We start from the raw sequence: 18,156 nt of genomic DNA on the forward strand, positions 1-18,156 counted from the left end.
TCTTTTTTCTTTCATCAAATCTCTTGTCGAGACTCTAATTTGAACACTTGATGAGTATAGCATGGTGACCATGTTAAACTGATGTATTATTGATATCCTCAAAGAATCTATAATATAGTAGAACCTCTTTGCCTGTCTCTCCACCTTTCTCCCCACTTTACCTAAAACCGTTTGCTCTGCCTTCTGCTTCACTTATGCCATCCATGCCATCATGTTGACTGGCTGTGAAAGCCTTCTGGCCATCTTGCCCTTTGTCTTGGTTCATATCTCCTGATGTAATGCTATCTTTATCTTCCACAACAATAAAGTGTGCCTTTTTGCTGCCACCTTGCTCTTGCTGTTTACACCAGTCTTTTCTGCTGATTGTGCCTAATGTATGACACAGTGGTTAAATAACTCATGGATAGCATTTTACTGTGTGAGACGATTAGATATAAATATCTCATTTGTACATCAGACCAGTTAAGATAGTTCTCTAAGGCAAGTACTATCACTTTCTCCATTTTACTGGAGAGGAAAATGAGGCTCAGAGAAGTTAAGTGACTCTTTTAAGGCCAATTTTGACGAAATGATAGACCCAGGTATTGAACTCAGAGGTTTCCTTGACTTAGGCTCTTTTCCTTACGCCTCTGCTACCTCTCCTTGTCTCTTTCTAATCTTTGCAGTCTACGCCGTCTCTCTCTGCTGTTGAGTGTTCTGTCTGTCCATAAATGGTGATTTGGATTAATCATTTGTCTCTACTTAGTTATAAGTTCATTGAAAACAAGCAGTAGCTCTAGTTTGGGTAGTTAGTATCGCTTTACAGCTCGTAGTGTAGTCTCTCTATGCCTAGGAAAGTGCTTTCGTAATTCACCGATTTGACGCACTCCCTAGTCCTCAAGTACCGGAAGGGCGATGAAGATAGTCTCATGGAGAAGATTTCCAAACTGAACATCCACTCCATCATCAAGAAGTCCAACCGCGTTAGCAGTCACCTGAAGCACCTCACTGGCTTTGCTCCACAGGTGAGCTTCCTGCAACTGAAGGTTCAGCATGTCGTTGGCAGCTTGTCAGGGCTCCATGGTTAGCCTGCATGGTGCCAACGGGCACTGGCATGACTCCCTCTTAGTACCTCCCCTGGTGTTTGCTAGCTGGTGACAGGATCCTGCAACTACTATTTATGTGAAGCCACCACCCAACCCTCCATCTGTGCCTTGGTCAGCTGCGTACAGTGTATACACAGGCAAATCAGGAGGCCAGATTGGCCTTTATAGTATTATATAAAAATATATAATAATTATTGTGGTTTTAGGCACCCATAAAAAGCTTATAATCTATTTAGGGAGACAAAGCTAAGATTGTAGACCTATTAAGCTGGAGGGGATTTACGAGATCACCTAAGTTCAACACCGTATGTTACACACAAGGAACTATAAAGTCTGAGGGATTAAAAGATCTGAAAAACAGTTTATCGACAGTGCTGAGTAGATCCGAAGTCTCCAGACTTCACTCACTGTGCCACATGTACGTGGTGCCAGTATTGGAAAAGGCAAGCTAGAAATAATCAGTTGCTAAGTTGCAGTTTGTTCTCTACGTGCTGTAGTTCTTAAGAAAGCAGGAGCTCAGTGAGCCTGAGCCTATTGGCAAGAGATTTAATCTTAAAGGAAGGCGGCAGGTTTGGCATGGGGGAAAGAGAAGCAACAACATGGGCAGAAGCACCAGGTCAACAAACACGGCAGGTGCCAGAACAGTGAGAACAGCCTGGCTAGAGCAGAGGATTTCCATCAGGAGCTCGGAGGTGGGGTATGAAGGTCAGGGGGCCTTCTGTATTTGGGAAATCGTTCAAAACCACATAGAAGTGTTTAAATTCAATTCAGTATGATTCAGGGAAACATCAAACGTTTAAAATGTAAACACAAGATGTTTTTAAGAATAATACTTTTGCCAGTAAGGTAGATTGAGGGAGAGTCCAAATCTGTTAACAGCACTTGTTTATTTTGAACAGATAAAAGATGAAGTATTTGAAGAAACAGAAAAGAACTTCCGCATGCAAGAAAGACTGATCAAATCTTTTATCCGAGACCTGTCTCTCTACCTCCAGCATATCCGGGTGAGTGAAGATATCACTCTAGTTAGAATCACATATGGTGTAATTTGGTCCATTTCCTGTTCATTCAGCAGATTGTTGAATGAATGTTGAGTAATCTGGACTCAGATGGCCATTATGCCATGACTTACTTTTTATTGGGATTCCTGTAGGTTATTTAAAAGTTAAGTAACATTTAGAAGCTCAGCACTATTGTGTGAATTTTAAGGTGGTCTAGTTCTTTCCTCCTTCTCTTTCAATCTTCATCACCTTTTCCTCCCACCACCTTCTTGACTGTCTCCTATCTCCAATTGTATAAGAAGTACTTGTCACAGTTTTTGTCAAAATCATTTTGACGATAGAATAGTAAGAGAATGGTTCCTGTGGAGGTGTGCTTTCTAATAATAAGGTTCATTTCCAACTTAGTTGCTATACAGAAGGCCTCTCAAGTTAGAACCATGACAGGGTCTGGGTCACTGGAGTTGATGAGATCAGGCCCAGGGCATCCTTGCCTTGTCCCTGGACACTATTTCCTCCATGAAGTCAGAACCAGGACTAGAATCCTTTCTATTCATATCCAATTTCTCTGTTGAGTTAATAGAATGGTGTTTATATACGTATATAATATACCCCTGTCTCTCACACTTGAAAATCTCATCCTATGAAACAAATAATTTTCTTTATGAGAAATCCTTTGCTTTCTAAAAAAAAATCATATTTGTAACTAAAAAGGTACAAAATTCAAAAGATACCAAAGGGAGAAGGAAAAAGTAAAACTAATTATTCCTCTTACCCCTGTCTCCTGGTCATCTTCTGTGGCAGCAGGACCATTTATCAGGTTCTTCTCTCCTATCACAGGTGTGTGTGTGTGTGTTACACACTATTGAGCATCTTAGGTTTTGCACTTAATAGCATCATTTTGGAAGTCAGTCCATACATATACACATAGAGCTGCTTTGCTTTTTTTTTTAATAACTGCATAATATTTAATTGTATGGACGTGCCATAGTATATTTAACTAGTCTCTTATTGATAATCATTTAAATTGTTTGTAGTTGCAAAAGATGAGAAACTTTGGCATTGGAATATCTTTGTAGATGCATAATTTGCTGATCTATAAGAGTATATCTAATAGCCAGAGTACAAGATTTTCTGAGCCAAATCACATATGACTGTAAATTTTGATAGATATTGTTAATGTATGTGTGAAATATATATTAATACATGAGACGTTTTCCCCATCCCTTGCTAACACACACTGTTATCAAAATCAAAATGTTTTGTCTTTTTCTGCCAAGTGAAGATAAGTGAAAGCATGCTATTTCAATATAGTTTAAATGTGCATTTCTTTAAATTGAGGGTATTTTCATGTTTTAGGTTATTATATTTCTTTATCTGTGATTTGTTTATATTTGGGGGCACTTATTTATTGATTTGTTAATCTTTTCCTTATTGACTGGTAGAACCTCTGTATATATTGGAGAAATTAGTCCTTTGAGATGATGGTTTACAAACATTTACCCCTAGTTTGTTGATTTTTTAGTTTTCTTAAAGTTCTTTCTCCATGTAGAAAAGTTTTTTTGTGTGTAGCCCAATTAGACTTTTATGCCTTCTTAGTTCTGTGCCATTCTTTAAAAGGCCTTTCCTGTTCCAAAGTAATAAAAAAACATATCTCCAATGTTTTAGAACTTTTGTCATTTAATTTTTAAAATGTTGAAGTTACTGATTTAGCTGGAATTTGCTTTAGTCTATGAGAAGTTTGAGGTGGGGATCCAGCTTTGGTTTTTTGTTTTTTAACTGGTTATTCAATCATCATTTATTGAGTAATCCCCACTGATTTGAAATGCCCCCTACATTTCCTTTAAATATCAAACTCTTTCCTTTCATATTTTTAAAATGTAATTAGGTAAAAATTAGGATTTATAAAACTAGGAGCACATTGGTTTCAAGTAAGAGATTTGACAAAACAGTATTGGGACAACTACCAAGTACATTCCCTTGTCTGAGGATTTCCCCCTACAATTCCTCTACTTGGTATCCCCCTTTGGGCTATTCTCTTCCCATGTTTTTTAAATGTGTAGTAAATACACACTGGAGCCCCCAACTCTTAAAAGGCTCATCTCCAAAGCAATGGGTGATAACATGTTGAGGTGGGACATATGTTAACATTGACAGCCATTTGATAGGCAAATCAATTTGGTTCTAACTGCTGACAGTGGAGATTAAGGGAGAAAATGTTGAAGAGTTTTGTCACTGACAGAAAATGAAAAAGCTTTCACCAGTTCTTCCATAATTAAAAGTCTTAGGCTTTTCCCTGTGCCGCATAAATCACAATTTATGAGAGTATGCGTGTTTCAAAGCTAAAATGCTACAACAGAGAGAAAATTTTTAATTGTGGGCCCCTTTTGTCCCAGACTGCTATCTGGGATGAATGATGAAGGCTCGCAAGTTCTGTTTGATGTTATTTGTGTTTGTTTCTAACTGGCTCCAGGAATCGGCATGTGTGAAAGTGGTAGCTGCCGTGAGCATGTGGGATGTGTGCATGGAGAAGGGACACAAAGACTTGGAACAGTTTGAGAAGGTGCATCGCTACGTCAGTGATCAGCTCTTCACAAATTTTGTAAGTTTCTATCGTCACCTGCTTTTCGTCGTTGGCCCTCTTCTGGGAGTTCTCTCTAACATCCTGCTCATAGAAAAGTTAATTCTACAAAGACAGACTCCGCGCATCAGGAGTCCTGGCGATCCTCTAGGACGTTTGTATCAGCCTTTTATATTCAGAACATGACTTGCAATTTGTTAAAAGGACAGGTAGGACCTGTATGTATTCACACAGATTTCTTTTTTTATTTTTTATTTTTTACTCCCGCCCCCCACTGCAGTCCAGGTCATTGTTTCTCAGTCTAGTTGTGTAGGACACAGCTCTCTGGCCCAAGCTGGTATTATGAGCCTTGTGCTCCCCCCTGCTGAGGGGGTCGGTCTCCAGTCGGCCACTCACAGCAGCTGCCAGCCCCTCACGCCAACCTCTGGCTGCTTACAGTAGCCCAGCTCGAGGGAGAGCCGTTGTTCACAATCTTAGCTGTAGAGGGCGCAGCTCATTGGCCCATGTGGGAATCCAACTGACGACCTCAGTGTTAGGAGCACGACGCTCCAACCACCTGAGCCACCAGGCCGGCCACCAGATTTCTTTTTTTTTTAAAGATTTTATTGGGGAAGGGGAACAGGACTTTATTGAGGAACTTGTATACTTCCAGGACTTTTTTCCAAGTCAAGTTGTTTTCCTTTCAATCTTAGTTGTGGAGGGCGCAGCTCAGCTCCAGGTCCAGTTGCTGTTGCTAGTTGCAGGGGGCGCAGCCCACCATACCTTGGGGACTCAAGGAATTGAATCAGCAACCTTGTGGTTGAGAGCCCACTGGCCCATGTGGGAATCGAACCGGCAGCCTTCGGAGTTAGGAGCATGGAGCTCTAACCGCCTGAGCCACCCGGCTGGCCCCCAGATTTCTTATAGCTTGTGATCAGACTAACTTCAGGGACAAAGAAAAACTAAGAAATTTAATCTGGCATCACTACTGATAACTCTGATCAAAAGAACACAACTACAGGAAAATAATAACTTAAAAAGGAATATTTAGGAATAGTTAAGCAGTTAACAAATAGCTCTTTAAGATGGCACAAATTACAAAGAAAGTACTAAAGGTCAAATTGCTTGGGAAATTCTAAATAGATATACAGTTGACCCTTGAACAACACAGGTTTGAACTGCGTGGGTCTACTTATTCATGGGTGTTTTTTTCAATAAATACTATAAATGTATTTCCCTTACGATTTTCTTAATAACATTTTCTTTTCTCTAGCTTACTTTATTATAAGAATACAGATAATAATAATATACAAAACGTGTTAATTGACTGTTTATGTTATTGGTAAGGCTTCTGGTCAACAGTAGGCTTTTAATAGTTAAGTTTTTGGGGAGTCATAAGTTATACAAGGATTTTCGACTGTGCAGGGGTTGGTGCCCCGAACCCCTGCATTCTCCAAGGGTCAACTGTATATGGTATTTATTTGGTCCCAAGTAGAAAGAAATGGGTGGGGGTTAATAGAGTCTTGGAGATGTCTGGATGGCTTGAAGCTGCAGAATACATACACACTCGGGGTACTTACAGGTGTTCTAACTAGTAGCATCTTATTAAAAATAACTTACTTAGTACCTTTTGATGTTTTGTATGTGTCAAAACCCTGCCCTCAGTGTCTGTTCCACTAGAAGGAATTTAAAAAGTCCTTTGAAAAATGAAAAGAGATATTATAGTAGTTATTATCAGAAAAAGTATTATGGGTATATTAAACTTTCTCTATCCCAGATTTAGGTAATAACTAAACCTTAAGTTAAATTCAAGCTATATGGACATGTACACATAATAAGCGATACCAAGCAGAGTGTCACATCTGGGTTATAATGCAAAAATCACATTAATGTGTGCAGTTTAGCATTAGTTAGCAACTATGGAGCTAAGGAGGGATTAGCACATCTGCAGACTCTGGTGTGTGCAAATTATTGGGGGAAAGAGTTGTAAGTTGAGAAGTTTTATGGAGTATGTACACACATTTGGTGTTGGATAAGCAGGACACCGCTGGATCTGCATGGGTGTAGCTCATGCACCAGGAGCAAAGCAGGTGGCACAAGATATAACACAATCAACCTGAAGAGTATTTTAGAGAATAGCAACTGTGGGATGCTGACCAATTGAGCAACGTGCCTTTCTCGTCCCTGCAGAAGGAGAGGACGGAGCGGCTTGTCATCTCTCCCCTAAATCAGTTACTGAGCATGTTTACAGGGCCCCACAAGCTGGTACAGAAGCGCTTCGACAAGCTGCTGGACTTCTGTAACTGTACAGAACGGGCGGAGAAGCTAAAGGACAAGAAGACGCTGGAGGAGCTGCAGTCGGCCCGGAACAACTACGAGGCGCTGAACGCCCAGCTGCTGGACGAGCTGCCCAAGTTCCAGCAGCTCGCCCAGGGCCTCTTCACCAACTGCGTCCACGGCTATGCCGAGGCCCACTGTGACTTCGTGCGCCAGGCCCTGGAGCAGCTGAAGCCGCTGCTCTCAGTGAGTCCCTTCCCCCCGTGGAGACGTCATCTCTGGAGTTCTCCTGGTGTTTTTCTGGAAATGCACAGTAGGCTTGTTTGAGACATTATTCAAACTAGGTAGATTTAACTATGTCATTAGGTCAGGCCGTCAGGATTGGAATTCTTGACAGTGCCATGAAACCTGTGGCTTTTAAACAGCCCTCTTTCCACCCTGAGCAGCCCCCAGAAGAGCCAACTTGGCCCGCTGGCAATGCCACAGAGAGCCTTGTCCCTTGCGTCAGGCTGCAGCGTTGGCAGCTTACACAGAGGGAACTGCAGCTGAACTTTAGCTTCCGGTTGGTTTGAACGAGACTTTGTCAGCCCTGGGATCTCTCATTCGTGTTCTCTCCTTTCCTCTGTCTCTGCTCTTCCCATGGACTCCAGTTACTGAAAGCTGCCGGCAGAGAGGGAAACCTTATCGCCATCTTCCATGAAGAGCACAGCAGAGTTCTGCAGCAACTCCAGGTTTTCACCTTCTTCCCAGAGACTCTGCCAGCTACCAAGAGGCCATTTGAGAGGAAAACCATGGACCACCAGTCTGCCCGAAAGCCACTCCTGGGCCTGGTGAGTAGAGAACTGGAGAAAGGTCATATGGCCTCATGGTTAAGAGTGTGAACTCGGGGGCTAGACCGCCGGAGTTCAGATCCCAATACTCACTCCATGTCGTTGGACAAGTACCTTTACCTCTGTGCCTAGGTTTCCTCATCTGTAAAGCACAGATAATAATTATGCCTTCCTCTCAGAGTTTTTATGAGGTTTAAAGGAGTTAGTATATGTAAAGCACTTAGCAATTGCCTGGCAGTTAGTAAGCACTGTACAAGTGAGGTATCATTGTTGTTATTATTTTTAATGTTGATAGACCCAGCTCTGTCTCTACAGATTAGCAATTAGTAGGAGTTTAAGTATTTTATAATGATTGGAGAATAAAGGTTGTTGAGTTCTCATCTGTCATGGACTCATTCACTCACTCATTATTACTGAGCATTACCAGTGTGACCACCTATAGTTTTCTCACACTTGATATGCACCTCCAAATGTCCTCTGAAAAGCATTCTTGGATCTAGTCTATCCAATGAAAGAAGTTAGTAAAGTATTAGTATTAATATTTTAATCAGTTAATTAATGGAACTGACTTAAGGGTTTATTAATTCTGCCAGGTCTCCCTATTTTTGATCATGTATTAGAAAAGGTAATTATCTGATTTACTGTTGAACAGTTCATGGCTGACTGTTTTTTTACCTAGCGGTACATTTATTTTTAAACTCAGTTCCTCCATAGTACCAGATTACATCGGGTCATAATCTAAAAGACTGCAGACTTCGCTTACAATATTTTTGCCCCATATAATCCCATAGACAGTAATTTATATTACCTTAAATGGGGGAATCAAATTTATTATAAGAAAAGTCTCAGTTGTTTATAGATTCCTAGAGCAAAATATAAGAAGACCTAGTAACTTGAGATATTTTGAGTCTCTGAGGTGGTACTTTAATCACATTTTTTTTGTCACAAGATAAGAGAGGAAAACTAAATGTGTGTTAAATTTTCTTAGTAGCTACCAAGGCACCAAAACATGACCTAAGAGCTCATGATTTTTACCCAGCCACAGACTGACTCAGGCACAGAAACATCTGATGAGAGTAGGGAGCAGCTGGCTGTCACTGCTCCCGTTTCTGAGACTCTGACAACGTGTTGGGATTAAGTGCGGGATTAGACTGGCCAGGGAAGGTTTCTGTTCATGTTGTTTCTTGTGTTGCTTCTCAGCCAAGTTACATGCTGCAGTCAGAAGAGCTCCGGGCCTCCCTTCTGGCAAGGTATCCCCCAGAAAAACTCTTCCAAGCAGAACGGAACTTCAATGCTGCCCAAGACCTGGATGTCTCACTTCTGGAAGGTGATCTGGTGGGTGTGATCAAAAAGAAGGATCCCATGGGCAGTCAGAACCGCTGGCTGATTGACAACGGAGGTAAGAATATTGGACATCTGATTACTGTAATTCTAAATGAGGAAGAAGTGCTTTGGGGCGTACCTGAATCCTGTCTGGGCCAGGAAGAAATAGGAGCGTCTTTGATTAAAGGGAATAAATAACCTTGAAAGTTCTGTCCATCTCTGGAGAGTGTAATGCCCAAGTCATTACTGAAACAAAACCTGTCTTTGGTTTTGTTTTTGTTTTTTACAAATTCCAGAGGAGATTCCATTACTTACCTTGCAAGACTTGCCATGCTTTACAGCTCTTACAGGGAGTGGGTGCTGCCCGATGGGTCCTGTGCCCTCGCAGCCTATTCTGAGCAAACCACAAAATGAGCTGCCTTCTTCTAAGTTCTGCAAATGTGTTTTGTCAGTGTGTGAATTTAAAACCTGTAAGAAAGAGGGTTTTGTTTGCATTTTGAGTTTTTCCCCCCCCATAACAAACAATTTTACCTCGTGACTGTTTATGGAATGACTTTCAAAACAGCTTACAGCTTTTTTTCTGGGGGGGGGGCTGGGAAAGGGGTACAGAACTTAAAGAAAAGTACAAAGAATAATATTGATCCATAATCCTTTTCCACAATTCCAAAATCTGAAAAGCTTTGAAAAATCAAAGTTATTTTTTTTCCCCAGAGCTCATTTGCCAAAACCTGCCTGACTCTGAACTCATTCTGCAGCAAAACCCAGACAGAGTTGTGAAGCTATTTATAATCATTACTTACCCCTTTTAGTGTGAAGAGTTACATATTTTGCTACAGTAACATTAATGGATTTGAAAATGGGATATTGAGCCAGGCCCTGCTTGGAATATTATGAAATATATAGTATATGTACTTGATTACCTTTCCCAAATCCAGAAATCGAAATTCCAAAACACATCTGGTCCTAAGCATTTTAGATGTGGATTATGGACCCATATAATAAGCCTCTGAGTTCACATTGCCCAGAACTGAAAATTTTTAACATTTCTCAGTTTCTTTAAAAGTATTTGTGGATTTTTTTCCTCCCCCACTTCTGCTTCCCCAAAATAATAGAGATTGAGCTGGAAAAGGAAGGACAAGGCTGGGGCCTCCCAGGGTGATGGGCAGGTGAGAGCCACTGATGGGTTCACGGACAGGTGAGCTCCTTGGAAAGGTCCAAGCTGTTCACAAGGCTCCGTCATCCTTGGGGTTTGTATCGACTCAACCCTGATAAGTGAGGTGGTGGCAGGATCTGCTGTTAGACCCTCTACCCCTCGCCATCTGCCCAGGAGACCCCTTGCCATTATTCAGCAGATATAATAAACGTGTGCAGGAAACACATCGAAGATCAAGACAGGGATGGCTGTTGCTTGCGTGGAAGTTACACACTGTGGGTCTCTGCCTTCTTAATATTACAACATTTTTTCCTGTGGATTGGGGATCTCAATTCCTAATTTATGCTTAAAAGTTTTAGCTGAGGATCCTTTCTGTCCTCATCTTCTACAATTAAAGTGAACATGTGCTGTGCGTGTGTTATGTGTGTATGCTAACGCATATAAACAGCTTCCCACTTGAGACTGTTCTTACAGTACTCCCACCGCATTCCGAAACCAGGGGTGGAGGTTCAAGTGTTGTGGACGGAGGGAGGGAGGCATATCTGAGGGGCTCTGTTACGATGAGGATGGCTTTTAAAATCCCTCTTTTCCACACTGGTGTGTTCGAACATATCCTTAGTTAAGTCTTCCCTTAGCCTTTGTTTCCATGATCTAGATACCCTTTAAATTGTCCTCAGAGGCTCATTCTCCAACTTGTCCTTTTTATCACTGTCCTCTTGACTTTCCAAAAGGCCTCCTTCTCACTCATCTGTTACCGTATGAAGTGGTAACAAGAATGAGTTGGCGGGCAGCCATGGCATTTCTTCTCTACCCACCCACATTGTATCCTGGGATTCGTGTCTCATCCGTTTTGTCACTGGGCATCTTATTTTGTGTCTCTCACTATTGACCCCGCATTTGAACCATAGTTTCTTTTCCTTCTCTGTCGATTCCCCCCACTCCCTCCCACAACAAGCTCTTCATGTTTATTTTTCCTTTCCGTAGTCACCAAAGGTTTTGTGTACAGCTCCTTCCTGAGGCCCTACAATGCGCGTCGCAGCCACTCGGACGTGTCTGTTGGCAGCCATTCCTCTACTGAGTCAGAGCACAGCGCTTCGTCCCCCAGGTTCCCACGGCAGAACAGTAGCAGCACCTTGACCTTCAACACCAGCAGTATGGCTGTGTCCTTCACCTCAGGGCCTTGCCGGAAACAGCCTCAAGATGCATCTTCATGGAAGGAACTGGACCCGGGAGCTCTCAGCGCCTCCTTAAACTTGGGCAGTTCAGAGAGCAGTCCTTCCAGCTGCCCTTCAGACCCGCACTCCACCGGTCAGGCTAGGCCCTGGGAGTCCACAGATGCAGCCCAAGACATTGAGCAGCCCGCCCCCACCCTGAGGAGCTCCCGAAACCCCAGGCATCTAGAAAGGACTGGTTGCGCCATACCAGGGCGGAACGGGCAGGGGAAAGACCTCGTAAAAGGATGTGCAAGAACCGCCCAGTCTCAGGAAGGCAGAACCGAGGAGCCACAGGGCAGTGAGGCAGAAGGCAACCAGGTACGTGCTCCCTGCTCGCCATGCAGGATGGTGGCCCGTGTGTCGTGGGTCCAGGAGTGAGTGAGTCAGAGGCTTGCCCAGGGCCTGGTGGTGACCTGGGGGTGGGCGCAGGGACAGATGTTAGAAAGCACACATGGAACTCACTGCTGTGGGAGCGGGCATCTCAGCAACTTCTGGGCACCTGCCATGGCTGACTCCTCACAGGCTGTTTCTGAAGCCCTGCTGCGGTGTCATTTGGGGCATTTACAAGGTGTTAGGATGAAAACGTCTCCCGTTCTCCCAGTTCACTACTTCCTCAGTGTATAAAGTCTGCGGTTTATCCCGTTCTTCAGTTTTTTATTCAATACTATATTTTCAGTTTTAGAACTTAGAAATAAGATTCTGGCTCTGTTTCTGTTTTTCTTATTCTTTTTTTGTAACTTTCTGTTGTTGTCGTGGCAATTCGAATATGGCCATTGTAACTTGAACATTTAAACCTGCGTGCTTTGAAGGTACTTTCGGATTCACAGCTGGGGAGCCCCCAGCTCCCTCACCTGTTGCCTTTGCTCACTCTTGCAGCAGTGAGTTTCCGTGTGTGTTATAGTATGTGTCTGTGAGCTCATCTCCCGCGGGGTTGCCTTGCTGAGCGACTCCGTGATGGCTGGGTTGTGGCGGTGTTTGCCTTGGCCACGCTCTGGATTCCAACACACTTTGTACTTGTTTCTCAGCTCAGACTTTTCTACACCGTGTTCCCCTTGGTGCGAGGTGAGCACAGTGCATGGCTGTTTCTCTCTGGTGGTTCTGTTACTACCCACAGCCCAGGACAGACATCCCAGTTCTGGACCCACCTGTGGACAGTTTTTCTAGACATATTGAGGGAGAAAATGGCCCTGTTAGATTCTGGCTTTGTGCCAGGAGCTCAATTCTAGCCCCATCAACTCCTGTCCCTGGGCAGGTCCTGAAACCCCACACCTCAGATGTGCCTCCTCGTGTCCCCATGGGCCTTACAGCTTCTCCCTCTGACCACTGACCAGCACCCTCTCTTTGCCTTGTGTCTTTGTTATTGGCGCCTAGAGGGCATCCGTTTTTGCTTTGAGATCAGTTGTGTTTTTGTTTTGTTTTTTTAAGTTTTTGAAATTCAGAATGTCTATTTTGGGATATAGAAGGGTATCCTTGAATCTCATCCCTCCTCCATATTTACTGAAGATTCATTACTTCCACTTTTTAAGGCAACTCTGAAAGAGTAAAAATCTGGGAATTTTGGTTTTCTTTGAATTTGCCCTGTCCATTATGGTAGCCACCAGCCCGATGTAGCTAACAAACATATCATTTAAATTTAAGTTAGTTAAAATTAAATTTAAAAGTTAAGTTCCTCTGTCTTATTAGCCGTATTTCAAATGCTCAATAAACGGTTGAGGACAGTGTGGCTAGGGGCCCCCATATTGGATGGTACAGATATAGACCATCCCCGTCACCACAGGAAATTCTGTTACTCCAAGCAGTTTCTCATTGCCTGACCCATTTTTTTCTCCCTCACACAGGTCTATTTTGCTATTTATACCTTCAAGGCACGGAACCCAAATGAACTGAGTGTGTCAGCCAATCAGAGACTCAAGATCCTAGAATTTAAAGATGTTACGGGAAATACAGAGTGGTGGTTAGCCGAAGTCAATGGGAAGAAAGGCTATGTTCCATCCAATTATATTCGCAAAACTGAGTACACCTGAACCTGCTCTGCCTCCCACTCAACCTTGCTGCCCTCACTTCCTTCTGCTGAAGGGTTCTGGTGGTCCATGGAGAGGGCACCAGCTCTGGACACACAGACCCTGTCCGCATTGCTTAACCAAGCCACAGTGGGCACAAGATAAGTCCTGTTCTCCTCAATTGGGTTGTCAACCCTGATGCTCACTAGAATTTCTAGAATTTGAAATGGACCCTGGGCTTGAAAATAATTCAGTGACCATGAGAAGAGAGGCTAGTCCCCGGGTCAGCCTATGGAAATGAGAAATTTCCAGTCAGAAGACCAGTATCCCCTGAATGCTGGAAGCTGTGTGATAGCATTAGAAGATGTTGCCGTTGGTTGTACCATACTAAGTGTGGCCTGGTCCCATGGTCCACAATCACCTGCTCAGAAACCAACTTGGGTGACGAGAATTCTCCGGAAGCCCTTTTAGGCTTTGCCTCTGCCTATGGCAAGAGTTTGTTAGGATGGTACCAATTTTGGTATTTCAAAGCTTCAGTGTCACGTTTACACACACACACCCACCCCACTTTCTAAAAGTCTTTAAAACACTACCATCTGTAATATTTTTCTTCTTTCACTTCATTTCCAGATTGGTTTGGTTATGCAAAATTCAGCTGCTTTCTTTCTCCTTTTGAAAAGCATGTAGGGTGTTTATTTTCCTTCAGCCTTCATCTGAACGGTTCTCTTCCTTTTTAGGTGTAGTCACCTTCACCGTCACCTGACAGTCAGTCACCTCTGCTTTACACAATCTGTGCTTGGTAATCTCTCCTGATGCTCTCTCCTGCTACCCCAAAACCAGTAGGTTTTTCTGGGAGAACAGGATCAGAGATCCAGCCATTCCATTAAAAGGAGTCACACTACAGAGACCTAATCCAGTCCAGCCTGGTGGAAGACTGGATGCCTTTCTCCTTCATCCGAGCACACTACTCTCCACAGATGCAGAAAACATAACTTATGTGTCTTTGAATTAGGATAAGCAGTGCCCCCAGTAGCTTATCCTAGACTTGGAAATCAGGATTTTCTGTTTCACCTCTAATCTCCATGCTTCAGAGACTACAGTTTAAGCCAAACATTCTAAAGTGCCTGATTACAGTAGGTTCCATGGTGTAATGGGTGGCACTCTGGAGACTAAAGTGCCTGGTCAGACCTTTCTCCGGCCTCAGGAGGAGATTTGCTAATCCTCACCGGAAGACTCTCCCCGTGTCTGTCGGTCAGAAGGCAGAAATGAGAGCCTCTTGTGAATAGTGTTTATATTTAGAGGTGTTTATATTGAAGTAGTTATTTTATAAATAAAAGCATTTCTAAGGGCCGTGAGTATGTTTTCTTGATTTCCCTCCACGTTTAGGCTGAACCTTCCTTTCAGATTCCTGAGGTTACCGTCCTGATAATTAAGTGATGCCCAAATTCCGGGAGATGGGAGAGGCTAACTGAAGAAATTCAAGTAAAAAAAATCATTTGTCAAATATAGTATCAATGGAATTACTATATACTCAAAAGATATCCATGCTGCAGGTGATTGCCTTTTTATTTTAAACCACTTTATACTATAAAATCCTAGCAGAAGACTTGAATTCTCTAAGCTGGAATTCCTAAGAGGTAAGTATTTTCCTGATATTACAGATGTGAAAACTGATGCATTAGAGACGAACAAGGTCACATGGTAGCAGCTTGGGCAAAATTGGGGGTGGGAGGGGGCGACAGCAGGAGCCCTGGCAGCCGTGGGAAGTGGCTGACAGTGAAGCAGTCTGCTCTTGATAAAGAGTAGAAAACACAGTTGAAGTAGACACTGGGAACGAAACTTATAGGTCAACTCTTTCATTTTATGTACTAGGAAAATGGGGTTCAGTGACATTGCGACTTATCAAGGTTTTGATCCTGGTTTCAAACTTGGGCCTCGGGCTCTCTCACTGAGTCTTTACACCTTGTTCTGGAGCCAGACTGTCTGACTTCAGACATTTAAGAGCTTTGTGACCTTGGCAACTTACCTAACCCATGCTTCAGTTTCCTCATCTACAATAGATAGGAATACTATCCACTTCATGTAAAGATTGAATGAGTTAGTGCATGGAGAGTGCTAGAACATTGCCTGCCACACAGTAAACAATAAATTGGAGAGCCTTGAGGTCCTCAAGGAATTTAGAGTTGACGAGTCTGGTAATAAACTCCTGTGGATTCTTCATGGGTTGCCTGTTTTAGGAAAGCTAAAATGGCAACAGGATGATTTGGAGGGAGGAAGATCAAAGGCAAGAAAATCTAATTATTGGGGAAAAGTTAACTGGGCAGAAGATTGCTTGAGAATGGAAAAAAGCAGCATCCTGTAAAGAATATGAAATTGAAGAAATGATGGAATCACTGGCAAAAAGGGAGATCACTGGGATGGGAGCAAGTGTATGAAAAGAAGATCGTTTTAAACATGGGATGTCTGCTGGGTCTTGCTTCAAGACTGGCCTTCAGCAGCAGCATCACGTGACCTGGGGGGGCAGGGGTGACATACAGGCCACACCCCAGGCCCACTGAGCCAGGTCTGCAGCTGGTTAGTGTGTCATTAAAATGTGAGGAGTATCTGTTTAGGCAAAATGTTTAAATGTAACTTTCAGAAGAGTAGGAGTTACAAAAACCAAGGAAGGAAAAGGTGTCAGATGTTTTCAGACACAACAACAGGAAATGTTACTGAAGAAAATTTCCAAATCCAGTTAGCCTGCTTACTTCCTCTCGTGAATTTTGTTTCCTGTCTGGAAGTAGCTTGTCACCCAGGGTGTCATGCGGGGTCTCTGGTCCCACTCCCCGCCTAAGAATGCAGGATATGGGGAGGCCAAAAAGGAACACCCACGGAGCCATAGATGGGGGGGTTCATACCACTATAGTCTTGGTGGCAGCTGGGTTGGAGACACAGGAAGCAGGAGCCACACGACCTGCAATCTGCTGTCTGCTTCTCTGCCAATCAACCAACCCCTTGCTAACTGCAATCTGCGCTTACTAGCTCAGCCATGGCAGTTATATCAGTGGCCAATGGCTAACTGGTTACAGCTGATGGCCAACTAGTCACAGCTGATGGCCATCTACTACCCAAGCCAGCACTTTCCCACATGAGGCCGAGAGCCTGAAAACTGCTCTCTGGGACTCTGTGCCCACACTCCATCCCTACAGGGTGTCACCTCACAATCTACGCGACAAGTGTCTTCCGTGAGGGGCCCCGTGTCAGGAATCCAGCTCACAAGAAAAGGTGTCACTCCAGTTCAAGTAATGTCCCAGGGGGTGTCCCTCAATGCCCACCTACTTTCTGGGCACAGCCAGACTTCCTGGGCACAGCCAGGGTTCTCAGGATACCGTGCCGGAACAACAGTGGTTCACAGCCAAGGTGCTTACACATTCTCGACAACAGCCAGTCTAGACACAGAAAGTAAACATCCACCTGTACCCCAATAAGGGGTGTTCCTGTACCACAGTCTTGCTGGCGGTGGGGCGAGACATAGGAAGCACACACCTGCCAGTTCCACTATATGGTGGTACGTTCCCAAGCAAACAGTCAAGCGGTCCATCAAATCAGGGATGGAAGGTAATTCCCTATAGTTCACAGTCATTCGCCAGGGCTGTGCTCCGGCTCTACAACATGTGCCCTCTCCGTAGGGCGAGGGCTCCAAGTCGTCCCCAACCTGGGGGTGAGGGACGACCTTGACCTCACCCGCATACCCCACCGAGGACTCAGCAAGCGTTTCCTCCTGGGATTACAAGTCTCGCACCCGGGCTGCCTCAGCAAGCACTGCCCAGCCCACACGGCCGCAGCAACCTTCGCTTTCTCCGGCCTACACTGACTGGAGAACTATCCACATCTTCCCACCCCTCCTCAAGGGTCCAACTTCTAAGAACAGTAGCTACCGGGCACCACACACTGTGTGGGGGCCACCTGTCCTCCTTCCCAGAGTCAAACACCATTCCTACCTGGCCGGAATCCTGCTCGCCGTGCCAGGTGTCCAAGTGGGTGGTGGCTTTGGTGCAAGATGTCCACAACCCTCAGAGCCTACAGCAGCAGCAGATTATCAAAAGGAAAGCAATGTCGTCTATGGCCAAGAGGGTGGCGTGCCATCTGAAGGCTCAAGTCTCCCAGGCAGATCGCGCCTCCCGTTCCCGGTGCCGCTCCTCAGGGGCCTCCCGAATCAGCTTTCACACGTATAAACTGCTCCATTACCCCTCTGGGCATTCTGGCCGGCGCTGTACCCTGCTCGCGGTGCCATGTGTCATGCGGGGTCTCTGGTCCCGCTCCCCACATAAGAACGCAGGATATAGTGAGGCCAATAAGGAACACCAATGGAGCCATACATAGGGGAGTCATACCACTATAGTCTCAATGGCAACTGGGTTGGAGACACAAGAAGCAGGAGCCACATGATCCACAATCTGCCGTCTGCTTGTCTGCCAACCAACCAACTGACCCCTTGCTAACTGCAATCCACACTTGCTAGCTCAGCCAGTGGCCAATGGCTAACTGGTTACAGCTGATGGCCAACTAGTCACAGCTGATGGCCATTGACTGGCCATACCCAAGCCAGCACCTTTCCACGTGAGGCCGAGAGCCTGGGAACTTCTCTCCTGGCTCTGTCCCCACAATCAATATTAGTATTTTGTATGTATCAAAAAGGGAGTTTTTCTAATAAATTGTGGACTTTGCAAGCTACAT

At 44.2% G+C, this 18,156-nt stretch overlaps 1 protein-coding gene across 4 annotated transcripts in view; it reads left to right on the forward strand.

Annotated features, from left to right (window-relative positions):
* The window catches only part of DNMBP (dynamin binding protein), a 91,473-nt gene extending 76,683 nt beyond the window's left edge, over positions 1 to 14,790 (forward strand). For all 4 annotated transcript variants that reach the window (XM_019724879.3, XM_088791899.1, XM_019724881.3 and 1 more), the window contains 8 exons: positions 874 to 1,004; positions 1,985 to 2,089; positions 4,557 to 4,685; positions 6,834 to 7,166; positions 7,571 to 7,750; positions 8,951 to 9,149; positions 11,211 to 11,758; positions 13,279 to 14,790. In XM_019724879.3, the coding sequence (XP_019580438.3) occupies positions 874 to 1,004; positions 1,985 to 2,089; positions 4,557 to 4,685; positions 6,834 to 7,166; positions 7,571 to 7,750; positions 8,951 to 9,149; positions 11,211 to 11,758; positions 13,279 to 13,464 (1,811 nt within the window). In that variant the 3' untranslated portion in view covers positions 13,465 to 14,790. The remainder of the gene's footprint in view (positions 1 to 873; positions 1,005 to 1,984; positions 2,090 to 4,556; positions 4,686 to 6,833; positions 7,167 to 7,570; positions 7,751 to 8,950; positions 9,150 to 11,210; positions 11,759 to 13,278) is intronic.
* The last annotated feature ends 3,366 nt before the right edge of the window (positions 14,791 to 18,156 follow it).

Source organism: Rhinolophus sinicus, chromosome 15 (genome assembly GCF_057876585.1).
Source record: "Rhinolophus sinicus isolate RSI-liver-muscle chromosome 15, RSI-T2T, whole genome shotgun sequence".
NCBI classification, from domain to species: Eukaryota; Metazoa; Chordata; class Mammalia; order Chiroptera; family Rhinolophidae; genus Rhinolophus; species Rhinolophus sinicus.